At 35.8% G+C, this 22179-nt stretch overlaps 1 protein-coding gene across 1 annotated transcript in view; it reads left to right on the forward strand.

Moving 5' to 3' along the window:
• LOC149780798 (inositol 1,4,5-trisphosphate-gated calcium channel ITPR3-like) overlaps positions 1-22179 on the forward strand; it is a 265188-nt gene that overhangs the window by 213025 nt on the left and 29984 nt on the right. Inside the window, exons 55-59 of the mRNA XM_089936233.1 lie at positions 7350-7465; positions 12929-13098; positions 17467-17607; positions 21083-21244; positions 21958-22069. Coding sequence (XP_089792359.1) covers positions 7350-7465; positions 12929-13098; positions 17467-17607; positions 21083-21244; positions 21958-22069 — 701 coding nt within the window. The remainder of the gene's footprint in view (positions 1-7349; positions 7466-12928; positions 13099-17466; positions 17608-21082; positions 21245-21957; positions 22070-22179) is intronic.

A 22179-nucleotide genomic window follows, 5' to 3' on the forward strand; every position in this document is an offset into this window, starting at 1 on the left:
TGCTGAGTGATTGTTTGGATATCAGTATGCACAGGAAATATCCTTGAATAACGTTCAGAAAGGCAAGAGATCTCATGAATGGGTTGCAAGACTACCAAGTGTGATAGCTGCGTTAAATAATGAAATTACTCATGCAACTGCAATCACAAAAAAACGTATACCAGTACAACAATGTGATTCTTTCTCAAAAAAACCAGTACTAGGTAATGTCAATTGAAGATATTTATATGAACCTGGTGAACTTGAAGGTGGTAAAAATAGAGCAACTGATCCAGTCTGGAATGTAACCATGCATAAATTTCCAGCGTGGTAAGATCTACAGGTAGACCTGCGATCAACAGACTAGATTCAACTGCTCCACAACGTGGATTTGTATGCAAACAGTTACAAGTAATTCCTGAAGATACGCATTACCAACGCCTTCACTTCTGTGAAAGCAAGACACCAATACCCCTATGTCGATTACACTCAAGGCAGGTCAGTATCACATTTTCGTGTGTGTGACTGAAACTGCTATTATGGTAAACTGTCTTGGGTTATTATTTGAATACTGCTACAACATTACTGTGTTACCCTTCGCACAATGATTATTTTGTTGTTGTTTCAGCATCATGATAAACTGAATATCAAGATCAAAGTCACGCTTACTTTTTTGTCAGATTGCTGATAACCAGCTAATTTTTTCCTTATTACATCATTGCAATTGCTGTCACAGTGGTTTCCTTAGTCATTGTGCAATCTATCATAACCCTCCATAGCTGAGATATCCTTCTATCTCTTGATACTGCTAGATAAAGAAAATTTGACTGTTCGATCTGATCATCGATAATCTAGATATTTGTATCAGAAATATTTAATCCTTGTGACGAGTGAATGGTTATAGCATATCCTAGAGTCCATGGAGTTTTGTCCATCATTAATGCTCTCTCAACAGCACTCACAGGAACAACAACAATATCATTAAGAACCAGTTTTTGTTTCTCATTAATTCCAGGAATCTCAACTTCAATATTTTGTTTGTGTGTCTGCTGGTCGATAACACAATGACACAGGTAGATCTGGAAACTTTCCTTTATGTAACAGAAATAATTGTTGCTGAAGTGTATCATGAACTATCTTCTGACTTGCAACTATTAAATCAACAGGTTTCCATAAATTCCAAAAAGTATTCATCATAGTCTCTGGAATGACTTCAGGCATTATCTCACATTGAATTTGATCTGGTTAACTTTTTAAATTCTTTCAGCGGTTCATCAATAGCTCTATGATCATCAGTTATATCCTCATAATAATCTATTTTTTTGGCCATTCATGTGGGGATGATCCAACAAAAGGTAGTGGTTGACCATGATCACCACACATGATAACAGCAGTAATTTTCGTCAACAACCAATCAAGAAATATTTTTAATACCTCCACAGATACTGTACATATCACATCCCAGATAATAATCTTAGGGATAGATTTCTCACCTACTTGCTACAGAGTCCATACTTCTCCCATCCATCAGAAGAAGCTGTGATAAGCATGAGATTTAACCCCTTGTTTGTTCATTTCTCTGGCAAGCCGGTGAGTCAGAGTTAGTACAACCATATAAAAATTTCTAAATAATTCAATCGCATGTGTTCTTTTACCAGAACCTCCAGGTCAGTTGAGATAAACTGTTTTATATCTGGTCACAGGATCAAATACCGATGGTGCCGATGAAAGTTTTGACAACTTTATTTTTATAATATATTTCCTTAGAGTCAGCTTTGGCAGATTCAGAATAACTAAGAATCTTTTCTCACTTTATTCTCCATTTGCCCCATGATACATCAGTGCTGATATGTAATTGTTTTAGCAATCCTGTATTTTTTTAATTGACACAAAATGAATCTGTGTCAACTCAAACCGCGGTATCAGAAAATCTATTTATCTTCCATAATAAATTTATTGAAATGTACACAAGCATCTTAAATGATTAAACTGTGGTGAGTCACCTCCAGTGTAGGTCACAATTGTATCTAATTTAGTTCTGTCTGATAAGTTAACATTATTCCGACTTCTAAATAAGTTTCTCTCCAGAGTATCAGCAGTTATAAAATCGAGTTCAGCATCGTCTGTAATTAACCTTGTACAATGTCGTTTATGAGCATTTGATCCTCCTTGTATAAATTTACCAATTATTTTTCTGCCAAGATCTTTTGCGAGCTTATTTTCGAGATTGGTATTGTCCGGATTTTCATCAGGGGAATATCCCTTCTGTTGTGGTAACCAAACTTGTTTCTGTGGATGATATGATATAATTGCTTCACTTAAAACTAACAATATCAATATTTTTACATCAAGCATATATCGTAATGGCACTATTGGTTCTTGATAATATATGAAGTCTTGTGCCATCAGACGCAATAAAATAATTTTGTTTAGCTGTATACCTCTATGGTTCTGTTTTTCTATAATTGGTAAGTGTGTTGTAATATATTCTTTTATCTGAAATGTAATCACCACGTTGAGGCTGCGGTGGTCTTTGATGAACAGGTGCTACTTCTGGCCATAATAACACAGTTCTGATCATTGACTGATATATATATATCTACGGCGCAGTAGGGTGTCAATATTTCTATCACGGCTGATAATGTTGGCTCATGAACCGTGATAGCGATTTTGGATTCTTTTTCTGTGATAGATTTAATCCTGCGTTGGAATTCACTATTGATCTGTTCTATTTGATAATTGCCTGTCAGAATACCAACAACTTGCCAATTGGGGATTCTATCAGATTTATTTTTATAAGAAAACACTTATGAATTATTTGCTTGCAACCCACCAAATGACTTTGATCTAATATTTGGCCAGCTGTAATATACTCACAATTGCACTAATGCTATTTCCTTGGCTGAAATAGCCATTGAAAAGCTAACATCGAATTCAGGATTGGTTGAGCTTGCTGATATCATCGTGGTTGTAGGCAGTGTTGTATTAGTGATGATTTGTTCTAGAAATTCTTGTGATGTAGTCATTAGTGAAATTATTATTATTTACTTCCTGATTTAAATTAAGGTGACTCTGTCCTTGACTCCGTCAGCAGGGTTTGGTTTCCAGTTGATTCTTGGTAAACTTTAATTCCTGATCTGATATTATTCTGTCTTTTAGCCTTGATGATATCAGTGATAATTTGGCATGCGTGCATGTTGCCGCTGATAGTAACATTTTATATTTGTGTAATTTATCAGCGGCAGATGTGGATATTTGTTTTGCGATGATATTAAGAATGCTAGCAACACCAGTTTTGACGATAACAACAATTCCTATTACTGGTGCTATTATGTATGTGGCTGATAAGGATCCAATTACAGTTGCTGTTCCAGCGACTATGGCAGATGCAGAATATACATTTATGTCAGTAACAGTGACACATCTGCAGTATTTTTTTAGTTTTACTGTGTACTCATCAGTGACATTTTTCAGTTGAGTCTGCAATAAACACACTTGTTTGTATCTGTAATGTTGCACAGCAACATCACATTGAAAGTCAATCGATTGGTTCATTATATAATTTAATTAGGTGGTGGTTGAGCGACTAATTCAAGACACCAATAATAAAATAGTTTTATTTCTTCGGGTTCCACCACAAATGTTTGCTCATTGTTTTTGATCCAGTACTACTAACATAGTTCCACTAACTGGATAATGACGCAGTGCAAATGTGGTAGATACTGTAAATGTTGTAACGCCGAGTGCTGAGAATTTGTATATGCTGGTAACCTCAGTGTGATGTTTAATGGATTTATTGAGTGGACGTATTGAGTGGATGTATTGAGTGGATTTATTGAGTGGATTTAATGAGTGGATTTATTGAGTGGATGTATTGAGTGGATGTCTTGAGTGGATTTATTGAGTGGATTTAATGAGTGGATTTATTGAGTGGATTTACTGAGTGGATGTATTGAGTGGATGTATTGAGTGGATTTATTGAGTGGATTTAATGAGTGGATTTATTGAGTGGATGTATTGAGTGGATGTCTTGAGTGGATTTATTGAGTGGATTTATTGAATGGTTCCCATGATGCTGATCCAGATGCTACTGTATATACTATATCATTGGTAGTTTTTTTATTTCAGAGATCTTAATATCAAGCACCGCTGGATTTCCAAAAGATTCATGAACACTTCTATTTGTCTTTCTACGAAAATTTACAAATGCATTTACGTGAATAGTACATTAATCAGATCTAAATGTGGTCAATCTATCATTAATTGTCATTAATGAGATCATCATCAAGATGTTGCTGTTGTCAACATATTTCTTCGTTGCAGCATCATCATTTGATTCTGATTCTCCAAGACCAGTAATTTTATTATTAGCCATACTGAGAGAACCATTCATTGTATCACCATTGTATCACCGGCAGATAGCAAGTGATCATTGATCTCAGTTCTGATCATGGTGTTGTTGCTGTCTACATATCTTTTTCTTGCCACATCATCATCTGATTTTGGTTCTCTCACATTGATCCATGTATTTCTGCTCATGTTGAAATCGCCATACATAATATCTCGAATACTTCTAATATGTCCAGTAATCTCTTTCATGAGTGTTAACATTGATTCCTCTGAATTTTTAAATTTGCCATTTTTAGTAAACACCACTAAGTTATCTTCTGTTGCATCTGGAGCTCGCAGAATAATATCTGTCAATGGGATATTACTCACCTTTAATCATCCTTGTTGATCCTGAAAAACGACAACTTCATTTTGGTCCACATCTGTGAGATGCAAAAGATTAGCGAGCTCATCCTTCACCTGGTCAAGGGTTGCAAACTTGGATAATTCACTTTGAGGTTTGAGACTCCTGGAAGATCTTCTGAAAATATCTACCATTCTATATTCACTAAGTTCTGTTTAAAATGACGGTTGTACCGACTGGTGGTATACTCATGCATGACTTTATGAGGTGGTTTCAGAGACCTTGAATCAGCGTCAAGTACAGCAATTACTTCATGACCACATATTGGCAGATCAGTTAGTGTCTATGTTGGTAATGTTGGATACCAGATTGGAGTGTTTTTCCACTCTGCTGGCGGGGCTAGCCCGCACAAATCAAAATAAATTAACTCCAGATGTATAATCTTGTATGCAACCCTGTGAGTACCTGGATCAGAACTTCATTGAGATTAATGATACCAGTTTCAACATGGTTTGGTTGTTTTGGTAGTTGATCATGCAAAAAAACACATCTGAAGTTTTTGATGTTTAATTTTTTGGCAGCATCTTGTAAATCAAAATCGGACATAGGAAATATAAACGAAGTGTCCTGGAACATTCTTAGACCTTTCCCGTGGATTGGCCATACCCTGAATGAGGGGTTCCTGGCAGTTTTAGACCTGTTCTTTTGGACGTTTTTAGTCCGTGACCTGTTGCTTTCTTTAATGCCATCACAGCGGCAGTTCAACAGCACCAAGTGCAGCTGCTTTGGCAACAGCCAGATCTGCAGCAGCTATCAGTACTGGTATTGCTGTGAGAAGTGGAAATATACCTCCAGTTTTTATTGTGTCTTTAATGGCACTCGAAGAAAGATTAAGTCATGATCCAGTCTTTTCTGATTTGGCATCATTGAAATGTTTTAATTGGCATTCCTTCAATGATAATTTGTTTTGACCTCCTGTGATCTGATCTTGTTTCAGTGCTATTTTTGTTCCACATTTCTTTGCTAATTCTGATTGAAACTTTTTAATCTGTCCAGGAGTTGGAGTTGTTGTTGTTGTAGGGTTTAACACCATTTTTCAGCAGACGATAGGCTATACATGGCAGCCAATATTAATGATGGAGGAAGAACCAGAGAAATCCCCGGAAAGAACCACTGACCCTCGAGAAGCTACTGGCAAGCTTTCTCACATACCCACATTGGCTGAATCCGAAACTCGAACCCACGCAGACAGAGGTGAGATGGCAGTGATCCAGGAGTTGGAGTAACGCTAACATGTTGATATGACATTATAATATCATCGACAGTTTAATTACATGTTTTCTACTGGAGCATCAGTGATTCTTATTCATCCACCAACACCTTCAAGCAACATTGTTTTATCTGAGAGTATAACAGCGATTGCTCTATAACTACCAGTGGACAGTCAAGCTACACAAGCTTGGAACTGTATATCAATGACTGATTGTCTGAACAATTCCAAGTGTTCCTGTGAGAAATATAGATTGGAATAATGTTGTGAAATCCTGCAGAGATATCAGCAAACCAAAATCAGCATTCTCATAAATGTCATCAACTGATGATAAGCATGTGCAAGACTTCTTCAGAAGGCTCTTGTTGTCCATTTATCCTCAAAGAAACTTCACGAACCTCAGACACCACTGGATTTTCTTCCTTTGAATCTACATTTTCCTGAATTTGACATATAATACACGACATAAGTATTTTCATGTAAAATTCAGTTTCTGCCTTTTTATATTCAGGATCCTTAAAAGTAAACTATTTAATGGAATTGTGAAATTTGACTGTTAAAATCACAATTGTGAAATTGGGTAATGTCCTTGAACTTGTGTGTATATATACATATATATATATATACTGTATAATGCACAGTTTTTATAAGATGAGATATCTTTAGTTAACAAATGCTATTAAAAACTAAACAGTTGATCTACTACAATAAAATATGCACAAGGCTTTAAGGATGAGTACATACAAGATTCATACAAATAGTAGTAGTGAACATGTGTAAAACATTATAGTTAAGTACATGATATAACAATGTTGAAAAGAGTAGTAAGTATTGAATTTGGAAGGTGTTGGGGTCAGTTATGATTGTACATACATTTTAGGTAACTACAGAGTTTTGTTTCATTGTCTTACGTGTCTAAGAATTGACTTACGTTAGCACTGATGCATTGATGCCAGCATGCGTTAGACTGTCCTTATGGGTCATGCTCCTGGGTCTATCCCTACACCCAGCTACCCCCTGGACTTAGGCCATGGGCCATAACATAGAAACTATTGATATTTGTAGAACAATTTGAAAAACCATTGCCAGATATAATATCCCAGCATCAGTGGCATACTGTCCTAAAATAAATCTTTTTAGTTGTCCAATCATAGCTTAGGAATTTATCATGTGATGTACTAAAATGTTTTGTCAGATTTTAATGAATATGGCAGTATCTAAGAATGATCTCAGTTGTTGGTTGGGGTTATGATGTTTGCAATCAATCCTTCTTGTGTGAGTCAAGGAGGAGATTTGTTATTTTTAATTAGAATTCACTCAATAAATTGTCCTGAATAAATACTGTCCAGATGTATTGGCAGGATGGCAGTTTTTAAACGTAATTTTATTGATTTTTGTTTTCTTCAGTGAAGCTGACACCACTTCAACAAAAGGCCTTTAATTTCTACAAGAAGAACTGCATGTCTGTAGAAGTTGTTAAGGACAATGAACTGCAGAAGGTCAACTTCAGGGTCAAGAATAAGGTATATCTTAAAGAGGGATATTGCTGAGACCTAGATTTCACCCAGGCAGTGGTTAGGAATGCCTAAGGTTATATACCCATCTGTAACAGAAACAGGCTTGGGATGTTGGCTAGGATAGCTTAAATGGTAGGGCAGCTAGCTTCTGTTAGTGAGTACTGGGCAGCCAACTGGTATTTGTGAGGTTCTAGACATAGTTCCCATCAGCAACATGAAGAAGATCCGGGGAATGTTACCAGTCCTAGGATTGTTCAAATGATTTACTCCACAGCCTGTATAGGAAGGTTGTAGAATTAACTTGGCCATCCACACACTATCAGACCATATCTGCTGGTGTTATCTTATTAATTCAGGGATTGTTTTTTGTGTTTTTTTAACTCATTAACCCTGGAGGTTTTTGTCGTTTTCGCCTGAAATGTGAGTAGGAAACACATTTTGGGGGCTTTTTGCTAAATACATTCTAATACATTGACTTCCAAGAGATTTCCTGTTAACCTAATGCCTAGTTGTGTTAGAAACATTGTTTTTCATTGGCTACTTTGCTCGCGCATGAGCAGAAGGGTAAAAGTTGGAGTTCTTTTTTTTTTTTTTGCGTAATGGATCCATCATTTTCGTATCAAGATCACTCTATATTCCAAATGCACATCTTATCCTACTTTTTGCAAAGGTTCATCTATATGTGTGCAGTTCCGACCAATTTGCCTTAAATCATAGCCAAAAAAGTCTAAAATACAGACAAAAAATTGGATTCCGACCACAGGCAAATTTTGGGTGGAAAAAAATTGGGACCAAAAAATTAGGTTTTTCCCTCTGTATTTTGTAGAGCAACTAGAACGTCCAGATTATTTGGTATCATTGGAGAGCTACATCTGTCTACCTTTCTATAATACAACCCACTTTAGTGAATCTTACATGACCTTGACACTACGGAGCTCGGTGGTAGGCTACTACCTCCTGATGTGTAAATGCATCGCCAGAAGTTAATGAGTTAACCTATTTAATACATTCTTCAGTCACATTAATGTTAGGAAATAATTTTTGCTGCCTCCTGAATCCAGTTTTCCCAGCAGCAAAAAAATATCATCTTTCCAGTCTTTACAACTACTAGCAAACTTTCTCACATTCCCACAATAGACTAACCAAAGACTTGAAACCAGGCAGATAGCAGTCTGAGATGGCAGTAATCAGTAAAGGTGAGTACTTTCGACTACTTAGCCACCCAGGGAACACTTTCTGGCTTGCCATACCAGCAAGACAAGACATGTCACTTTGCCAGCAATCTAATAATCAGCAAGCCATTTATTCATGATGTATACATTGAGTAGATAGTGTTGCACACAGGGATGATGGCATCACTTTGTCCTTGCTGCTGGTATCTTCTGTATGAACATGCAACCAGTGCCTTAGGAGGACAACCCCCACAATCATGGTCAGTTAGCATACTCTAACAGCACCATGGAGTGTATGGAGTTCAGCTTAAATTAAATTAACAGTGGAAGAAGTTTACTGAATTCTGCCAATTTCTGAAGACTGACCTCTGTTGTCTTCAGGCCATGTCTTTAAGGTTGATGCTTTGGGAACTGGAAGATGATCCACATTCCTCCTTCTGTTTACTACAGCAGTCATTGAAGATAAGTAGGATCTCTGATTTCTCTGTGACAAAATCAAGGATCTGGGGAGCTTGAGAGATTTCTTTTCAAAAAGCCTTCTGTTATCATCATTATTGTCAATGCTCTCAGACACATACCGAATGACCATAAAAGATAATAGGTAGAACACTTCCCAAAAGCAAATTTCATCTACAGTAGTCTGATTTCAGGCATCAGCAGTCTCATTGGTTCTGGAACTAGTTTTATTACTTAGCCTGAAGAGGATTTTGAGGTGTGGGCAAGAGAGTCAGAATTCTACCAGTCGGCTAAAAACTCCTTTTCTTTGTATTTTTGTCATATTTTAATTTCATTTTCAACTGAGTAGATTGAAGATTAGTTTTTGTTACTTCACAAGCCTTTGACAACTTGTATTTGAAATGAGAGACACAGTCAAGAAGATTAATCTCTGAATCTTCAGTTGAAAGAAGTTTTTTTTATGGACGTTATGTCCAAAATCTGGTTCAAAAGGACTTAAACCTTATGATTCTTGAACAGATGCCTAACAGCCAACAACAGTAAATGAACCGTTCATCCCAATCTTTATCTGTATCAAAGCAAAGTGAAAATTTAAAGAACTTTCAGTATTGTGAATTAAATACCTAATAGTCCTAAAAGTTCCATCGTAAGTACAAAAGTAGAGAGTATTTAAAATGAATTTCATTAGTGTTCTAAATGAGTTCCAATATTGAATGTGCTGATGTACCAGTAGCCTGGAATAGTGTTAATGTGCTAACACTCTTGATGTATTACAATGATACAATCCAAACTGATTCTAAATAAATTCACAACAATCTCAAAATAGTGACTTTGTCCAAAGTTATTAATGAGCACTCTAATTTCATTTAATAATTTAAATAAATAAATTCTCTCAAGTTAAAACTGAACATAACTAAAAGACTGATTCCAATTCAGATGATATAATAGGAATTTAGTAATTCTATTACAAAACAACCTTAATATAGAAACCTGAGTCACAATAAGAGGACCAAAATGAGGGTCAAAAGTTTATTTCCAGAACATTCTTAGTTATAAACAAGATCAGGTCTCTTACTAAAAATTGTAATAAAGAACATGGGAAAAATCAGGTGCACGAAGTATTCTGAAGTGGAAAACAAATGTCCTGAACTCAAATCCATATCAACATGTATATGGGCAAACAATAATAATCTTAAACTATAATGTACAATCATAGACAAAATTAGCTACATAATATGTTGTTTAACAAAATGACATTAGTCAGGTAGGCCCAGACTTCTATACCTAATTATGGACAAAGGTCAATCACACAATACAAATTAAATATACATAGCTCCAAATCCAGAAACTTTTATTGTGGATACTCTTTAAGAAAAGCCTTTATATTTTGGAAATAGTGATGAAAGTCATGTAAAGCTAGGAATTTTAAGCCATCACTGGATGACAGAAAAAATACATAACAGAGTCATAATTTAACTGATGGTGAGTTAAATTTATTAGAAGTTCTGGAACTCATGAGTCAGCTGAAATACAATTGCTGAATTGATAATTTTGTATGCTTGCCCTAAACATATTTGCATAGTCAGTCCAAGCACTCAGGCAGTCGGATGGGTAGAGTAGATTGATTACGTATTAGTCCATTCCATATCAGTTTCTTTTCTTATGTGGAAGATAAGTAGGTCAGTAAAGCATCATAGCCCATTTCATACCGAATTTAACCGAGTTGTCCGTAATTATCCGAACAACCTCCCGAGTTACTTTATACTCCAGCCAATCAAATGCTGGTGGGTACATGTACATAACAAAATGGCATCCATTGTTGTTTAGAAATATTTCAGAAATAAAATTAATGAAATGATTGAAATTTATATGTAAATTATCCACAGACTTTCAAAAACAAATCTGATAAACTCATATGAAACGCATTTTATTATAGTGACGTTTTGGATGCACAGAAATAGTTTGAACAACTTGCTCCTTGATTGTCAGGATTAAATTTACTTCTACACTGTTTCCTTACTTGTACATGTCCAGATGTAAACAGCTCAAAGCTACTCTCTTGTACGGGTTTGAAATCCGCCCTGGTTTCCAGAAAATAAGACAGGATGGTTCCAATATTCAATTTCGTCAATATCTGCGGCAGCATCACTGTTGAATATGCATTTTTCAACTCGATAAATGATGTTGAAGTAGTTACAGAAGTTAATGCTGATGCTGAAGCGTTAGCCATATTTTGCCCACCACCTATCGAGTGGCTATTACAGTCAGCTGACCACCCGCCATGTGATCAAAATTCCGAGCAAATTATGAAGTTCACTGAAGTCTGCATGAAATGGGCTATTCTGTACCAACATATTTGCAGTATGTGGTCTCTATAAATGGTAGAGAAAAATAATAAACCTTATCTTCTTCAGTTCGCCTTTGATATGTAAATATAATGAATCTTCACTGTGATAATCTTCACTTAATATTTGGTAATTGGCACTAGTAACATGGCATTAGGTATTATCATCAATAGTTACCTTTGACACTCTGACTCACCATTGCAGTGAATTTTGCTATCAGATGCTGCTGAATATATAGAAATCTATCTACTGCAGAACCCCATGTTCTGGTGTCCTTGACAATGACTGCATTTAATTCATAAATTATATTAACGTTCTTTAAAGCTTAGTATTGTTTAACATCTCTTGTATGACCTTAGGTCATTAGGCAAATGATGGACTCAATGGCATCTGTTTCACCTGAATGATCCTTTTGCATGAAATCTGGGCAATTGAATATTTTAATGTTAAATAACCTTTACTTTGTCAGAGTGTACATCAGAATTTCCCATATTTACATTTTTATGTGTAATATTCCTTAATCCATGGATCTTATTACCTTGTTTGGAAAATAGTAGAAATATTCCTTTGTTTATCCCATTGATCCTTTTTATTATAGTATTACCTGAACCTTTCATTTTATCCTTTGATCTTGTTTATTATTGTATTACCTGAATCCTTCATTTTATCCTTTGATCCTGTTTATTGTAATATTACCTTAATCCTTCATTTTATGCTTTGATCCTGTTTAATATAGTATTACCTGAACTCTTCATGCCATCCCTTTGATCCTGTTTATTGTTGTTTTACCTAAACACTTCATTTAATCCTTTGATCCTTTTTATTATAGTATTACCTGAACCATTTATGCCATTCCTTTGATCCTGTATGTTGTAGTATTACATGAATCCTTTATTCCATTCATTTGATCCTATTTATTGTGGTATTACCTGAATCCTTCATGTTATCCTTTGATCCTTTGTCTTGTAGTATTACCTGAACCCTTGATGCCAACCCTTTGATCCTGTTTATTGTTATTACCTGAACCTTCCAATCTATTAATATTCTTAATACTTTGATTTTTTTTCTTTTGACTGTTGTCATCATAAGCCAATAATGTGCAAATTATTTGTTGAAAGCTGCTCCATAAACACCCTACAATTCTAAAATGTGCCTTGCCTGATATTTAAAATAGCCATATCTGTTTATATGATTTAACCATGTCAGGTGTATAAATAGTTTAAAATACAGGTCAGGATGGGTGTATTTGCTTATGTATAAATTGTATAATATGCTGACAAATCAGGGTCTATGCTGGTCTGCTGTGGTCTCAAAGAATAAAGATCAAGATCAGATGTCATATAAAGCAGCAGTCTTTACTGTTTGCTTGAAGTAGAACAAACACCATTGACTGCAAACTGTCAACACATTGTATGATAAAATCTCTGCATGAACACTGTGTGTACACAATACATATAGATACTTACGGTACTCTCATCTTATTTTGCTTATTCCAGCGAGTTTTGAGAGAAGAGGTCAAGGAAATGCTGAAATGGAATGTTGACAGATCATCTCCAAGCAACAAGATACGTGACTTGATGGCTTGGACTAAGGACATCATGAAGGACATTGCATATCAGCGTGGTATCCTTAGCAACTTCATAGCCATTATTCTGACCAAGGGCTGGTGAGAGACTACTTTTCATTTATGATAATACACTAGATTAAAAAACTGAACTTAACCATCCAAATGTGGACTTTACCGACCCTGGAGATCTGCCGCAAATAAGTTTCTGACAGTTCTGGGTTGATATTGTTAGTCTTCTATCCTGTTTGTTGGAAATCATTACTGGAATAAACACAGTAGATGATCTGTTGGGATACTCTGCAATCTTAATCTTTTGGGGTACTATGCAATCCTGATCTGTTGGGGTACTATGCAATCCTGTCTGTTGGGTACTCTGCTATCCTGATCTGTTGGGTACTCTACAGTCCTGATCTGTTGGGGTACTATGCAGTCCTGATCTGTTGGGATACTATGCAATCTTGATTTGTTGGGGTACTCTGCAATCTTGGTCTGTTGGGGCACTCTGCAGTCCTGATCTGTCAGGGTACTGTGCAGTCCTGATCTGTTGGGGTACTGAGCCAATCTGATCTGTTGGGGTACTAAGCCAATCTGATCTGTTGGAGTACTATGCAGTTCTGATCTGTTGGAGTACTATGCAATCCTTATCTGTTGGAGTACTATGCAGTCCTGATCTGTTGGATTACTATGCAAACCTGATCTGTTGGGGTACTCTGCAATCCTGATCTGTTGGGGTACTATGCAGTCCTGATCTGTTGGTGTACTATGGAGTCTTGATCTGTTCTGGTACTATGCAACTGCAGATCTGGGTCAATCATGTTTGCAGATAGCATGCATTTAAGATGATCAAATTTAGTGTCAGTATAGTTTGCATAAATTCAAACACTTTTCATTCAGTCATTTTGTGTGGTTTTGATTATATTTGTTGCTGAATATTAACTTTAATTTTCCCTTGTTTTTTAAAATTGGACATAGAGAGTATATGATTTTCAACAAGAATAAAAGGCTGTTAGCAACATGAATAATGATATATAACAGTCAAGATCAAGCTAAATACTTTATGGTACTTTTTATAAGTACTGTTGGTACAATAATTGTTTTCCTGGAAAGATTAAAATTTAACTGAGTACTGTGACCCAGTGTTGTTTTGCGTCATTGATTACTTTATATTAATATAGTTCAGATATAAAATTTTGTGGAAACACTTCTCGAGAAAGGGTCCTCAAAACTTGCTACCCACCAAATTGCTTTCAGACACGTAAGTCCCATATTTTCTAAAACTTTTTGAAGTTTCACTGTATTAGCTCAAAGTCTCAGAATTTTTACATTCTGTGTAACTTTTTTATTAAAGAATTAGTTGACTTGAGATTCCGAGTACCCTATCTTATTTGGGGCTTTTGAGTTTAGAGCTCAGAATGTTTCAAGACTATGTGTCAGGTTATGAGAATACATGGCTAGGTCCTGTGTATTTTTTTAAATACTTTCTGAACAAGAAACTCGAGCTCAAGGTACAATGTACATTTTTGGCACCTTGTTACTTTTAGTAGAATTAATTTGGCACCCTACAACTTTAGTTTGATTTACTGTGGCACCAAGTAGCTTTAATTGGAATATTGGCATTATGTAACTTTCATTATAATTAATTTGATACCCTGTAACTTTAATTAGAGTTAATTCATCACCCTTTGACTTTCATTAGAACTAATTTTGGCATCCAGTAATTTTAATAAGAAATAATTTGCACTCCGTAACTTTAATTAGAATTAATTTGGCACCATGTAACTTTTATTAGAATTAATTTGGCACAATGTAACTTTCATTAGAATTAATTTGGCCTTCATAAGAATCATTTTGTCACCTTGGTATTTTCAAATTTATTAGAATTAAATCTGTCACCCAGTAATTTTCATTAAAATTCATTTTGCACCTTGTAACTTTCACTTTAATTTGGTACCATCTAAATTTCATCAAACTTAATTTGGCACCCTGAAACTTTCATTAGAATTTGGCACCCAGCAACTTTAACTAGAATTAATTTGAAGCATAGAACATTCAGAACTTTCTTCATATTTACTTTGCTAAATGGTAATAACAGTTTTGCTTCAAGTACCATCTCTTAATTCAAGAATCTGAGCTTGAGACTGCATTTCCTGCTTGAAAGTTTTGGAAATAAGGGGTTGGTAGTACATGTTTATGAGTTTTAAGCTTGGATTTTTCAGAACAATTTTTTTAGGAAAATTTAAAAACATGCAGACCATTTTGATGGAGATTTTAGTTATCTAGTTTGATGTTTTACATCAAATATTGACTGATGATACTTAGAGAAAAGTAATGAATTAGCATATTTTACAGTAATTCTAGCCTTTTTTAAAAATTTATAATAAATTAAAACACAGAAGTTTACATTTGTCTACCTCTGCCAAGATGACAACCAAACATACAGAAAATTTTAAAGGAATACAACCAGCCATGATATGGTACAAGTAACAAATAAAGGCCGATAATCTATACACTTCAAGGATGATATTTTATAACAGCCCACTGCCTTACACTTATACTTCAAGGATGATATTTTATAACAGCCCACTGCCTTACACTTATACTTCAAGGAAGATGTTTTATAACAGCCCACTTCCTTACACTTATACTTCAAGGAAGATATTTTATAGCAGCCCACTGCCTTACACTTATACTTCAAGGAAGATGTTTTATAACAGCCTACTGCCTTACACTTATACTTCAAGGAAGATATTTTATAACAGCCTACTGCCTTACACTTATACTTCAAGGAAGATGTTTTATAACAGCCTACTGCCTTACACTTATACTTCAAGGAAGATATTTTATAACAGCCGACTGCCTTACACTTATACTTCAAGGAAGATGTTTTATAACAGCCTACTGCCTTACACTTATACTTCAAGGAAGATGTTTTATAACAGCCCACTGCCTTACACTTATACTTCAAGAAAGATATTTTATAACAGCCCACTGCCTTACACTTATACTTCTGGAAGATGTTTTATAACAGCCCACTGCCTTACACTTATACTTCAAGGATGATATTTTATAACAGCCCACTGCCTTACACTTATACTTCAAGGAAGATGTTTTATAACAGCCCACTGCCTTACACTTATACTTCAAGAAAGATGTTTTATAACAGCCTACTGCCTTACACTTATACTTCAAGAAAGATATTTTATAACAGCCTGCTGCCTTACACTTATACTTCAAGGAAGATATTTTATAACAGCCTGCTGCCTTACACTTATACTTCAAGAAAGATATTTTATAACAGCCTGCTGCCTTACACTTATACTTCAAGAAAGATATTTTATAACAGCCTACTGCCTTACACTTATACTTCAAGGAAGATATTTTATAACAGCCTGCTGCCTTACACTTATACTTCAAGAAAGATATTTTATAACAGCCTGCTGCCTTACACTTATACTTCAAGGAAGATGTTTTATAACAGCCTACTGCCTTACACTTATACTTCAAGGAAGATGTTTTATAACAGCCCACTGCCTTACACTTATACTTCAAGAAAGATATTTTATAACAGCCCACTGCCTTACACTTATACTTCAAGAAAGATATTTTATAACAGCCTGCTGCCTTACACTTATACTTCAAGGAAGATGTTTTATAACAGCCTACTGCCTTACACTTATACTTCAAGAAAAATATTTTATAACAGCCCACTGCCTTACACTTATACTTCAAGGAAGATGTTTTATAACAGCCTACTGCCTTACACTTATACTTCAAGGAAGATATTTTATAACAGCCGACTGCCTTACACTTATACTTCAAGGAAGATGTTTTATAACAGCCTACTGCCTTACACTTATACTTCAAGGAAGATATTTTAAAACAGCCTGCTGCCTTACACTTATACTTCAAGGAAGATGTTTTATAACAGCCTACTGCCTTACACTTATACTTCAAGGAAGATGTTTTATAACAGCCCACTGCCTTACACTTATACTTCAAGAAAGATATTTTATAACAGCCTGCTGCCTTACACTTATACTTCAAGGAAGATGTTTTATAACAGCCCACTGCCTTACACTTATACTTCAAGAAAGATATTTTATAACAGCCTGCTGCCTTACACTTATACTTCAAGGAAGATGTTTTATAACAGCCTACTGCCTTACACTTATACTTCAAGAAAAATATTTTATAACAGCCCACTGCCTTACACTTATACTTCAAGGAAGATGTTTTATAACAGCCTACTGCCTTACACTTATACTTCAAGGAAGATATTTTATAACAGCCGACTGCCTTACACTTATACTTCAAGGAAGATGTTTTATAACAGCCTACTGCCTTACACTTATACTTCAAGGAAGATATTTTATAACAGCCTGCTGCCTTACACTTATAGTTGAAGGAAGATGTTTTATAACAGCCCACTGCCTTACAATTGTATTACTCTTATATTTCTAATTTCAGGTTAGTTTGGAACTACCTTGTTGTTGTTCTGAGCTTTGCCATTAATATCATGATGCTAGTGACCTGGAGTGCAAAAGCCTCTCTGAGCGACCAATTTCCAAAGCAAGCCAACACAACTGCTGTGCAGCCTGATGTGGAGGAGTATGTCATAATAATAATAATAATAATAATAATAATAAATAACCCAAGAATATGCTTTCTAGTGTTCCACTGGATTATAATAATAATAATAATAATAATAATAATAATAATAATGATAAAAAACAATTATAATGATTATTATTATTATTGTTATTATTATCAAGTTCTATTATAATGATAATTATTATTATCTGCAGAACACAAAGCCAACAGCTAACTGGCATAGACATAGATCTACGGAACACACAGCCAATAACTAACAACATAGACACTGATCTGCAGAACACATAACCAACATCTAACAACATAGACACTGATCTGCAGAACACACAGTGAACAGTCAGCAACATAGACACTGATCTGCAGAACACAGTGAACTGTTAACAACATAGACACTGATCTGCAGAACACATAACCAATATCTAACAACATAGACACTGATCTGCAGAACACATAACCAATATCTAACAACATAGACACTGATCTGCAGAACACATAACCAATATTTAACAACATAGACACTGATCTGCAGAACACACAGTGAACAGTTAACAACATAGACGCTGATCTGCAGAACACAGTGAACAGTTAACAACATAGACACTGATCTGCAGAACACACAGTGAACAGTTAACAACATAGACACTGATCTGCAGAACACATGGTCAACAATTAACAACATAGACACTGATCTGCAGAACACAGTGAACAGTTAACAACATAGACACTGATCTGCAGAACACACAGTGAACAGTTAACAACATAGACACTGATCTGCAGAACACACAACCAGTATCTAACAATATAGACACTGATCTGCAGAACACATAACTAATATCTAACAACATAGACACTGATCTGCAGAACACATAACGAATATCTAACAACATAGACACTGATCTGCAGAACACATAACCAATATCTAACAACATAGACATTTATCTGGAAGCACAAGTATGTAATTAGAGATTGGGGTCATTACAGTTTGCAGTTGGAAGTGCATTGTACATTGGTAACACTGGACAACAAATTTTTACAAAAGTCATGTTACTGAAATAAAATTAGTCAATTCTTATCAATTTTTATGTGCTGAACACGAATATGACAGTCAAATTGCAAAATTGGCTCTAGTTTTTTTGTAATCTGCAAGAAATTAATGTTTACATAACGAAATGCATTCCTATAGTAAAAGGTCAACTGTAATAGCCTACCTATAAAAAATCAAGTCATTGACTACATCTTAGATTTCTTCGCCTGTCTCTTGTACAGCTGTTCGGGAGCATCTCTGAGGAGTGTCCAGCAGTAGTCAGCCAGCATTGTAGTGGACCATTTTCCCTGGTATCTTTGTTCCATTGTTGCGATATCTTGATGAAAACGTTCGCCGTGTTCATCACTAACAATACCACAGTTGCTAGGAAAGAAATCCAAATGGGAATGAAGGAAGTGAATCTTTAGAGACATATTGCAGCCAAGTTTCTTATACTTCATCAACATGTCTTCTACTAGTTCCTTATAGTTTTCTGCCCTAACATTTCCGAGGAAGTTTGTAGAAACTAGGCGAAAAGCATTCCATGCTTGTTTCGCGTCACCTTCCAGCAAGTTGTTGAACCGGTCATCTTTGAAAAGCTCTCGAATCTGAGGACCCACAAAAACTCCCTCTTTAATCTTTGCTTCGCTGAGTCGAGGGAATTTTTCTTGCAGGTATCGGAATGCTGGCAAAGTCCGGTCAGTGGCTTTCACGAAGTTCTTCATCAAACCTAGTTTGATGTGAAGGGGTGGTAGCAAGATTTTCTGAGCCTCAACCAGAGCTGGGTGTTGGATATTCTTCTCTCCAATGGCTACATTCTGCCTGTGAGTCCATTCCTTCCTCATGTAGTGCATTTCCCTTGCTCGGCTATCCCACTCGCATAAGAAACACATGTATTTTGTATATCCTTGCTGCAGTCCCATTAAAAGGGCAACTACCTTCAAATCACCACAGAGGTGCCAGCTGTACTTGTTATACTCAATGGAATTCAGTAGCTGCCTTAAGTTATCGTATGTCTCTTTCATGTGGACAGCATACGCTACTGGAATAGATGGAAGAATGTTTCCATTGTGCAAAAGCACAGCCTTGAGACTCAGTTTCGAAGAGTCCACAAATAGTCTCCATTCTTGTGGGTCATGAGTGATTTTTAAAGCATTCATGAGGCCCTCAATATCGGAACAGAATATCAGATTACTTTCCTTTCTGAAGAAAGGCTCCAATTGCTGGTGGCGCTTTCGATATGCAGTAATTGTGACATCTTCTTCTAGAAGATTCCATTGTTGGAGTCTTGATCCTAGCAATTCTGCCTTGTTCTTTGATAAGTCCAAATCACGAATCAGGTCATTTAGTTCTTCCTGTGTTATTCTGTGTGGGGTTGATGATGCACCACAGTGAAAATCTGGATCACTGCATGCTGATGGACCAGGAGAAGAACAGGTCGACTCACCTTTGTCTTCGTCAGATGAATCAAGAGAATATTCTGCTGGAGGTTCTGGAATAGGAAGTCCCTCACCATGTGGAACTGGTCTCAATGCAGACGGAATGTTTGGGTAGACTATTCTCGACTTCTTTCGCTTCGTTATTCCGCCGGAAAGAGGAGGAACCAAGCAGAAGTAACAGTCATTTAGGTGGTTGCTTGGCTCTCTCCACACCATTGGGACTGCAAACGGCATTGATGACCTTTTGCAATTCAACCACTGTGAAAGCTGTGTTGTACATGTAGCACAGCATATATGCGGAGCCCAAGGCTTGTCTTGGTCACCAACCTTGCATCCGAAGTAAAGATGATATGCCTTCTTCACTTGAGAATTGATACTTTTCTTCTGGTTGGCAAATGTCACTTCCCCACAAATATAGCAAAAATTGTCCGCGGTATTAACACACTTTCGAGGCATTACTGTTCTTTATTGTACGTAAATGGATAAAATAATAAGTTTTATGTAACAGTAGCTTGAACTGTCTCGCACAACGTCTAAAATATTTTAAATGCTGAACCTATCTGATTGGGCTTTATATAGTAGACTGCTTACGTCAGCTTCAGCAGCCGCCTGGCATTAGTATAATAGGCCTACACATGTATAGTACACTGCTGACGTCAACTTACTTCAGCAGCCGCATGGCATTAGTATTGCATTGCATCAGAAAATGATGCAGTCAACTGTGGATGATGTGAGCATGATGGTATTATGCAATGTTACATCATTATTCCGAATGTTGCTGCAGTCCTACTGGAGAAATTTACACAGTGAAACATAGAAAATGAGGTATATGAATATCTTCAAAACGAGAGCCAATACAAATTTTTCACGGTTATATTCGTGTTCGGCACACCAAAATACTACAGATTAGGGCCTTTTCAAGTCAGTAATGATTTCACTGTTGACCAGTGTAATCATGGTAACTTAAAAGTCAATTTATAAAAAAATTCTTTCTATTTCTTTTTTCCAGCCCTATTCCAGTTATTACTACACTGACTCCAGAACAATACACTATAGCACTGTATACCCTGGGTGGCCTCCACAACTTTTTCAGTCTTCTTGTCTTCATCAGCTATTTCCTTGGAAACCATCCAGGGTTACCGAATCCAAAGTCTATCCTGGAATCAATACGGTGGGAAAGTTCTTCAAGTGTTTTGTAATCCTTTGTTAGCTTTCCTTCCTGTGATCATAGGAGCTCAAAGAATCTTGTTATATCTTTTGTGCATCATGTGTCTAGTGTTGTATTTCTTTGCTGTTGCACTTTGACTGGACTTGTGAGTGTGCATTGTAAATGATGCCAAATTTGACTTTTTATTAATAATTACTTTTTACATTTGCTTGCATTTTGTTGATGCACTTTGACTGGATTTGTGAGTGTACATGGTAACTGATGCCATATTTGACTGTTTTTATTAATAATTACTTTTCACATTTGCATGCATTTTGTTGATGCACTTTGACTGGACTTGTGAGTGTACATGGTAACTGAAGCCAAATTTGACTGTTTTTATTATTAATTACTTTTTACATTTGCATGCATTTTGTTGATGTACTATCAGATATGATGCCATCAGTACAAGAAAAAACCCTCAAGCAACTTTTTTCTCATAATGTACTTTATAAATTTAGATCAATTAAATGGAAAGCATACAAGCAACCTTTCGAACTTGTGTAAATGATGTTAATCTATTATCAAATATAACTGTATTACAAAGGTTTATAAAAAATTAGGTTATTCTCTAAAACCACTCTTCCACTTTAAACAGAGAAAAGCCCAATGAAACCATTTCCATTATACTGAGTGATCCAATTATGCTGAGTGACCTTACAGTTATTTATTTGCAGATCATTTTGCAGCAGAGGGAAGAAAGATGATGACATTGAAGATGAAAGAAAAAAAACACACCAATCCAAACTGGATGCCAAGTTTTTCAGCTTTACTACATTTTACTATATGGTGAGGTTGAATTCCAAGTATATGCATCTTGTAACTTTCTAAAGAGTCACAACATTGGTAGCAGCACTACCAATATATACTCTGATCTTGTCCTGTGAGCTTATTAGAGG

This window comes from Sinohyriopsis cumingii, chromosome 16, assembly GCF_028554795.1.
Source record: "Sinohyriopsis cumingii isolate HCF-2022 chromosome 16, ASM2855479v2, whole genome shotgun sequence".
Classification (NCBI taxonomy): domain Eukaryota; kingdom Metazoa; phylum Mollusca; class Bivalvia; order Unionida; family Unionidae; genus Sinohyriopsis; species Sinohyriopsis cumingii.